Source organism: Solanum verrucosum, unplaced genomic scaffold (assembly GCF_900185275.1).
Source record: "Solanum verrucosum unplaced genomic scaffold, falcon-dt-bn FXZP01000118.1, whole genome shotgun sequence".
Lineage (NCBI taxonomy): Eukaryota > Viridiplantae > Streptophyta > Magnoliopsida > Solanales > Solanaceae > Solanum > Solanum verrucosum.
The window spans coordinates 481,824-490,695 of record NW_026020568.1 but is presented as its reverse complement, the minus strand read 5'-3'; the positions used below and the strand labels follow the sequence as shown (position 1 = coordinate 490,695).

Sequence of the window (8,872 nt, the reverse complement as noted above, 5' to 3'; positions counted from 1 at the left end):
ATATCTTGATTATTCTAGATGCAAATATTTACTGAGTTATGGTTATTGTAAAATGTTTCTCTACGTGGGAATATTGTATTTTTTAGGTAGTTTCTATCTTTGACCGTAAATGTTTCATACATCTTATAAATATTTTTGAATTATGAATTATTATGACTTATAGTACTTTTTACGTAGTTTATAAATATATAATTTCATTTCAAAAAAATTGAAGATTCCATGCATAAATTACCAGTCAAACATAAATTGTTTGACTCTCGAAAAACGAAAAGTGTCACATAAATTGGGATAGAGGGAGTTCAATTTTAAGAAATCAAAATAGCATTTCGACATACATCTTCAACTTTATATTTGTCTTTATAACATGATTTCATATCATACGTCCATATAAAACTTCAACTTCATATCAATCTGATTTTATTACATGATTTCATATCGAATGTCCAAACAGACTCTTTTTATCTTTTCCATTCAAATACTTTGAACTCTATTATAAACTCAACACCAATGGAAAGCATGCCAAACTCAAATAATAATTTGCTTTATGTGATTCAAAAGAAGAGAGAAACCTCCACTAGTTTCTCCATCTCATGCATGAAAATATATATGACATAATGCGAAGCATTAGCAATAGTGATAGATCACAATTAGCCAAAATAAAAGCACCACACCGCACTTATTTTGTTTCCTTCCTTCTTCTTTCATGTTTTCATCAACAAACAATTCTTCCTTCCTTTTAAACTTTAATCATATTACTTCCCATCTTTTTTGATGTTGCAATTGCAAAACAAATCATTTTGTCTAGCACCCTCTTTTCCAAATTTGAGGACTATAATTCTTGTTGTAATTTGTAGGGTGATAAAGATGCTACGTGTCAAATAAAGTTGGAAGGTTACATCAATGATCCTCCATATCTCAACCGTTGACTTTACTATTTGAATGCTTAGTGGGTTGGCTTACTCTATGATTGATCCAATACATAAAAATATATTATTATGCTTTTAAAGTATACTAGTATAGTCAAATCAAACAATTCTACGTTTGTACGTACTAATTAATTATGCCACATTGTAAAGCAATTTGTTTCACTTGAAAATTGAAATGGACCCTCCAGACTCTAGTTTTCAAAATTCAATGTGTTGGCATTCTTTTCTTGACCATATTACATATCCTAGCTACTAATATTGTACATTACATTAAGACGACATAAATAAGTTGGGAAAATTGCAGTACGGTATGATCCAATACGTCAATAAATTGATGATTGTGGTTCGTTGTGGATGTCATTTTGAAAGTGTCATTAAAATATGAAGTTATTTAAAAAAGATTTGACTCATTTCGAATGATGCTCGTAAGAGACCAAACACAATGTTTGTATGACAGCGTAAAAGTGTGTATAAGTATCTCTTACATATACACTATTATACAAAGTTTATACATTGTGTACAGTATGTGTATAATATTGTATACCGTGTGTATAAGCATTGTTGCAAAAACGGAGCTATGCAGGTGTAATATATGGGCTATCTATAGGTAATATTTTAGGGCAAACAACACTAATCCCACTAGTCTAGGAACAAATTTCTTTTCTTCACGCGAGTTTTCAAAATTACAAATCTTACCAAAATTTGGACATGTATCTTGTATCTCAGATACATGGGGTCAAAATTAGGTGTAATTTGTTCCAAATACACCGTATCTAAGTAGATTCGCATGTATCTGACTCTCTCGCTCTCCTCTCTCCTATCTCACTCGTCTCTCTCCTTCTCTTTACCTCACTCCCTATGTATGTCTGTTTCAGAATGTATCTGACATCCCATATATATACATCTAGTGTGATTCACATGTATATGGATACATAGACTATCTCACTTGTCTCTCCCCCTATTTCAGTATATCTGGTAGCAAACATACATATATTTAGGTATATCTGACTTGAAATCCAATGTGACATTATTAATAAGTGAGACAATGTATAATTATTTCAAACTATAGAACGAAAATAGCAAATATGATAGATATATTTATGTAATTAGGTAGTTTTTCCAATATTTAATTGGGCAAATTACAGAAATCACATATTTTTAAAGCAAAATTACAATTTATCCCTTAAAAGTTTATAATTACAGAAATCCCTCAAACGGATACAATAATATAAGCAATGATACATTAATCTGATGCACGAGATACATTAATCGTTAAGTAAGATACATTACATTTTATACATGATACACTAATCTGATGTACATTTTATACATGATACACTAATCTGATGCGCAAGATACACTAATCTGATGCACGAAAATGAGGGATTTTGGAGATTTGTAAAACTTATATGGGATAATGGTAATAAGTAAACCAAAAAGTGAATTTCTCTAAAAAGTGGATTTCTGTAAATTTTCCTATTTATTTTGTATTGGACTATATTTTGTGAAAAAATCCAAAATACTTTTCGAACCTATTTCTATCATAAAAATATTGGCACGCGGTTAAGGATGAAGGGTTTGGCATGACCCGTACCATTCTATTTAAGCACCCAAAAAATTACACGAAAGAGGACATGACCTTGACTTGGTCATCTTGTTTTATCGTAAAGTATTATATATATATATATATATATATTGATTTAGTATCAATTAAGCGAAATTATCGGCCTTACTGATACCAATAAATATATGATACTGATTTAATATCAGTTAAGCGAGAATTATCAAAATGAGAGTATGTGTTTGTAATTTTTATTGAGAGAATTGGTATTTCATGAATTTCTTTGAGTTTGGGTATAAACTTGTAATTTTTGAATTTTATGGCTCATTAATGTAGTTTTTTTTTTAAAAAAAAAAAATCCCTCTATCCGACAGTTGTCCACTAGACTTGGCACACCCCAGGGGTGGAGCCAGCATGAACCCCCTTTGGCAGAAAATATTACTATTTATACATGGTTAAAGTTATTTTTTATGTATATATAGTAAATGACCTTTCAATTAGTTCATGTGTTTAGTTCTTCAGATTTTGAACCCTTTTACTAAAAATTCTAGCTCCGTCACTACACACCCCTTAAGAAACAATAAATAATAGGGATAATATTACTATATTATTCTTTGACTTTATTAAATTTAACGCTTTAAGAAATGTGTTAGATGATAAATTGTACTTAATAGCCAGGGTAAAATAGACACAAAAACTAATTATCTCTTGATTTTATATATTTGACAAGTATTGCTGGACAAATATTTTTAGCATAGTGGGCAACGATTGTTGGACGGAGGGAGTATTAAAAAATATATTTGGAGGAGACTAAAGCCTATATAAGTTTCATTTAATTCTAATCCGTAGGAAACACTTGCCATTTGCCTCTCTCCCTAGAAATCTCGTTCGCCACTCTCCCTAATCTCATACGGCACTCTCTCTCGCCTCTCTCACTTTTATACAAACACAAATGTATAAATTGTGTTTGTGTTTGTATAATGGAGAGAAAATTGTATATACAAATACATATGTTTTCGTCTTATACACTTATAATTATACAAATACAGATCTTCCCCTACCAGTTCTCTTTTGCCTTTCTCTTTTTCTCGTTTTATACAAACACAAATTATACAAAGCGAGAGAGAGAGAAAGAGAGAGATTTGATATACAAGTGTTTTATTTCGATTCAATTGTATACAAATTCAAATTTTATGCAGATATACAAACACAATCATTGATACATATCATAGTAGTTACATATATACAATTATCTAACTGATATATATATATACAATCGTTGTGCTTTTATACAAACGAATGTTTGTCTGCGATTTATACAAATCTGATGCTCCATAGCAAGCATAAAATTTGTTATGGAGCGCAATTATACAAACTATAGTTATAACTAGGGGTGTACATGGCCGGGTTGGTTCGGGTTTTTCAAATACCAAACCAAACCATTTGTGTTGGATTTTTAAATTTATAAACCAAACCAAACCAATAAAACTCGGGTTTATTCGGGTTTTTTTGGATTTTTTCGGGTTTTTTGGTTTTTCAGGTTGTTCCGGTAAAGTATTCATACAAACATATAATTTACTTGTACTTCAAATATTTCTTTAGTCCTACCAAAATACCACTATCTAAGATGTTTCTTAAAAATATAATACAATATGATATGATTAATGACACTAAAATATCCAACAAAAATAATAATAATGAAATCGCGTAAAACAAATATTGCAAATTAACAAGTCATAATGAAAATGATCATAATTTAAAAGTACTAAATCATGCTAAAATTAAGTTTAATAAGTATTAGTTACATGACTAAATATTAAAGGAAATTAAAATTAGATTATGTATTTTAATTGTCTAAACCAATGTAAAACTAAAGAACAAATATTCAATATTATTGTCATTCTTAGTGTTGAATTGATTTTATTTTTGCATTAGTATTAATTTGATTTTGATTTAAGTTTTATTATAATTACCAACATCTGTGGACTATAATCATTATTGGCCTATTCATAATTCTAGGTTTCAAACTTGAAATAATATATTAAAAGATAAAAACTATGAAAAAGTGTAAGAAATATTTAAAAATTATATCAAAGTAAATATTTTTATGTATAAAATAAAATTTTAAAATTATATATATAATGTTGGGTTGGTTTGGTCTCGGGTTGGTTTTTTTTAGTTAAAACCAACCCAACCCAAATGTAGTCGGGTTTTTTTTTTTCAAAACCAAACCACTAGTCGGGTTTTTTTCCGGGTTGACTCGGTTTGCGGTTTGGTTCGATTTTCGGTTCAGTTTTGTACACCCCTAGCTATAACATACAAATATAATTTTTATGTTTGTTAAACCTAAATTTTACTCTTTAACTATAGTTATATACCGTGCCTAATTAATATTAATGCGAAAGTTTTATATACCACAAGGAGTGGATGGAATGACGACGAGTTTTTTCTTTGAAAGGTCGACATTACGAAAAGTAGTTTCGATTTTCCTTTAATCCTAATTAAGTCTAGTAATAGTTGAATCGTCACAATATGTTAGGCTAAAACAGTTCAAAGTATACTCTTCATATGATTCACCCACAATAATAATAAGAGAAAGAAAAAAAAAAAACAAGTTATTTAATTTGTGAGTACACAAGCAAATATAGGAGTGGTAATGAATTTCTAGGTACAAAAGTGATGCAAGTCCAGAGGTGGAGTAGAATAATTAGTGGAGAGTACTTTGGAAGCAACAATTGAATTAGCAAACTCAGTGTAGTGAACTCCATCCCAGCTGACATATGCACCACTTTCCTCGCACAGAGTACAACCACTTTGACGACAAGTTATGTTGGAATTATAGTTATAAGGCGGACCCCCATAACCACAACACACCATCAATGGATTTTGAATACCTAATAACACATGTCGGATTCAAAAATATTAATCAATATAAGTATGATACACGTAGAATGTTGAAACAAACAAAGTAAACTCACCATAAGTGCTAGAATTGGCGATGAGGTCGTACTTGATGGCATACATATCGACATACACAATGGTTGTGTCCTTCATTTGGAGCCTCAATTGTTCACAAAGAGCGCGCAATTGATAGTTAAATGCTTGTGCAGCTTCGTTCATAGACTTAACACATCCATGATCATCAACATCGTTCGAATTACTTGCATTTCTTGTGGCAACCTTTTGTGGCAAACAACCTAACGGTCCCGTGTTATGAATCCAGAAATTCTTCCCTCCATGTTTGTATATGCCCTGCATTGATTTAATAGAAAAGGTCTTCAATCTGAGGGTAATTTTGAATAATAGTGGTTAAATTAGGTCATTTTTCAAGCCTTATAAGGAATCCACTCATTTCATTAACCATCAATGTCAGACTTTTGTCATTCTTTTAATACCTCACGCCTCACGCCCAGTGCTTAGCATCTGGTGTAGCTGCTCTGATACCATGTTAAATTAGGTCTTAAGCCTAACTCACACCTCAAAAGCTAGCTCAAAGGGAGAACGATTGTCCAAAGCCTTATAAGAAGTCCACCCATCTCATGAACCACTAATGTGAGACTTTTGTCATTCTTTAACATGGTCAAATAATAAGGGGTATTGTTAAACTTCGTAGTTTTCTTGAAGAACTTAAGACATGTGGACTTCGTCTATTTCATGTTGTAGCTCCGTTAATAACAAGGAAAAACATGACGTTTTGCTAACAAATGAACCAAGAGTGTAATATAGACAAAAATTGAGCAATTTCTAATGATATAGGGACAAATTTGGACTTATATAAAAAAAAGAGAAAAAAAGCTCACCAGAATTGCATCTTGAATTTCTGATATGAAAGAAGGGATCTTTTCAATAACTTGAGAAGCTTGTGAAAGGTAAGTGAATGCACCAGCAAGATCATTTTGTCCTATGTCTATCATGTATATTGCCTTCTTCAAATCTATTTTATCAACCAACTCTTCCGAACCTTGTCAAATTACGAGTCCAAAGTTAGGACGTTAATATCAGTCAAAAGTAACATATTGTTCAGATGATCACTCAACTAATAATTGGATTGTTAATTATTTCAAGAAATCACATACTCCCTCTATTCAACAATAGTTGTTCACTATTGACTTGTCATATCCCTTCAGAAACACTAAATAATAGGGGTAATTTTACTATTTTATCCTTTGACTTTATTAAATTAAACGTTTTGAAAAATATGTTAGATGATAAATATTACTACCTTTGTCCACTTTTAATGGTCATAGTTTCCTTTTTTAGAGTCAAACGATAATAACTTTGACCAACATTTTACGATGTATTTTTTTATCATATTGATATTGATATGGAAAAAATTGAAATTTATAGTACTTTAATTTTCGTATAGTTTTTGAATATCTAAATTTTTTGTTTGAAATATTGAATTAATGTAATCTAATTTAACTTTGAAAATTAATTAAATTGACTTTCGAAAAGCGCAACATGACAACTAAAAGTGCACAAGGGTAAAATAGACACAAAAGGTAATTATCTTGATTTTCTAAACTGGACAGTATTATTGGACAATTATTTTTAGTATAATGAACATCTATTATTAAACGGAAGGAGTATCTTTTTCATATAACTATTAACTAAGTGACAATATGAGAAATCAACTCGATAATATAGTATTATACTATAGTAGTAAATATTACCTTTGGATTGTAACTGAAGAAACCTTACAAATTGAAGAACTTGAGTACTCAGACTAAATAAAACATTTTTGGGGAGTATAGTTGCACCTCCAATTGCAAAATTTACCCCGTTCTTAAAATTCGGCCTTACAGATTCCAGATATGGAGTCAAATAGCTCATATTCAGATTTTCACCTGTAATCGAAGAGTCGGAAATTTTACTAAGGAGATTTAAGAAAATATAAAATTTAAATATGAACCTATTTATATTCCGCGCTTTTAAATGCATGCAAAAAAATTGATTGTAATTCATGATTGACATTTGACAAATAAAATATTAAACACCTCTAAGTACACCGAGATAAAAAAGAACTTCACGGGCTCAATATAAGCCATTTTGAAATATAAAATTTATAATATTAAAAATTGAGTATTTATTGAAAAAATCAAAATATCTAATTTATAAAAGAAATTTCTTCAATATTTCTTGAGTGAGTTGATAATAATAAAAAATTATAAAAGAAACTTGTGGGTGATTGATTGTTTACCTACCGGCTACCATATAGTTTCACGGGTTAAAAGAGTGCTTGCAAAGTGGAAACTATACAAAATAAATCAAGATTGCAAATGGAGATCAATAATGGTTAACTAGTTGAACATGAAAGAGGCATTTTTACTTTTGGAATCAAGTAATTTTGATGCATATATAGATGTTGGAAAAGAATGAAGGTTTTGGTGAAACGATGTCTTTCGTTTCCATTTTCATTTATGTGACATATTTAAAAAATGATGATTTTACATTCTTCTTACTTAATATTTGCTTAAGTCGGAAGAAAATCTATGTTATACGCACAAAAATTATTATTTTTTACCCTGTTAGCACATTGTATATTGAAAATTTTCAAAAATTGAAACCTTATAGTAGAGGTAGCTACCCCTGTTTTAAATTCATTTTACCCTTATTAAAAACCTTCTATGGTCGCAAAAATATTACTTATGCTATATCCAAAATAACAAGTTTCAAAAGTCTAATATCCATACAAATATTCTACCATATTTAAAACCATTATTTGCTTCGAGCCAATTTTAAAAAAAGTAATCTCCGACGAATTAAACTATGCCACAAAAATTGAAACGTAACAAAGAGTAATTAGAAGAAGGGCTCACAAAGGAAGTCAAGAATCAATCGTCCATCACACAATCTATCAGATGGCTGATGAAAAAAGGCACGACCATCTGGATATCCAAATCTGATTCCATGAGCAGCTGGATAACCACCTGTGTCTGAATTTGAATCTCCAAAATTGAAAATTACCATATTTTTACTACACTCACAAACAACAACGTTAGCTAATTGACACATCCAAAAACAAACAAGTAATATAAACGTACAACTTGTTCTACTTCTCATATTTATATTCATATTATATAAATATTTGTTGTTGTAATGTTTTTAACAAGAGTGTATTACACAATTTATGATAAGCCAATAGCCTATATATTTATATAACACAAATGAAGTTAAACTACTTGGCACACATTCTTTTTTCCCGTGAAGTGGAGCAATAGGTGGAATAAGAGTGCACTTCTTACCTATAGGTACGGACCAAGTTCAGTATTTTCGACGTTGAATATAAATAGAAATATATTTAAGCAAAAAGCATTAAAATTTTAATAAATAAAAGTTTACTAACCTATAAGTAGGAAGGTGTAATTATACGGATAAATAGTAA

General features: G+C 30.0%; 1 protein-coding gene across 1 annotated transcript; it reads right to left on the bottom strand.

Moving 5' to 3' along the window:
* Positions 1-5,138: 5,138 nt before the first annotated feature.
* On the bottom strand, positions 5,139-8,562 carry LOC125810554 (GDSL esterase/lipase LIP-4-like). The gene is made up of 5 exons (XM_049490029.1): positions 8,307-8,562; positions 7,161-7,334; positions 6,288-6,448; positions 5,466-5,739; positions 5,139-5,381 (listed from the first exon to the last, which is right to left on the bottom strand). The coding sequence occupies exons 1-5, from the start codon at positions 8,560-8,562 to the stop codon at positions 5,152-5,154; spliced, it is 1,095 nt and encodes a 364-aa protein (XP_049345986.1). The 3' UTR covers positions 5,139-5,151.
* Positions 8,563-8,872: the final 310 nt, after the last annotated feature.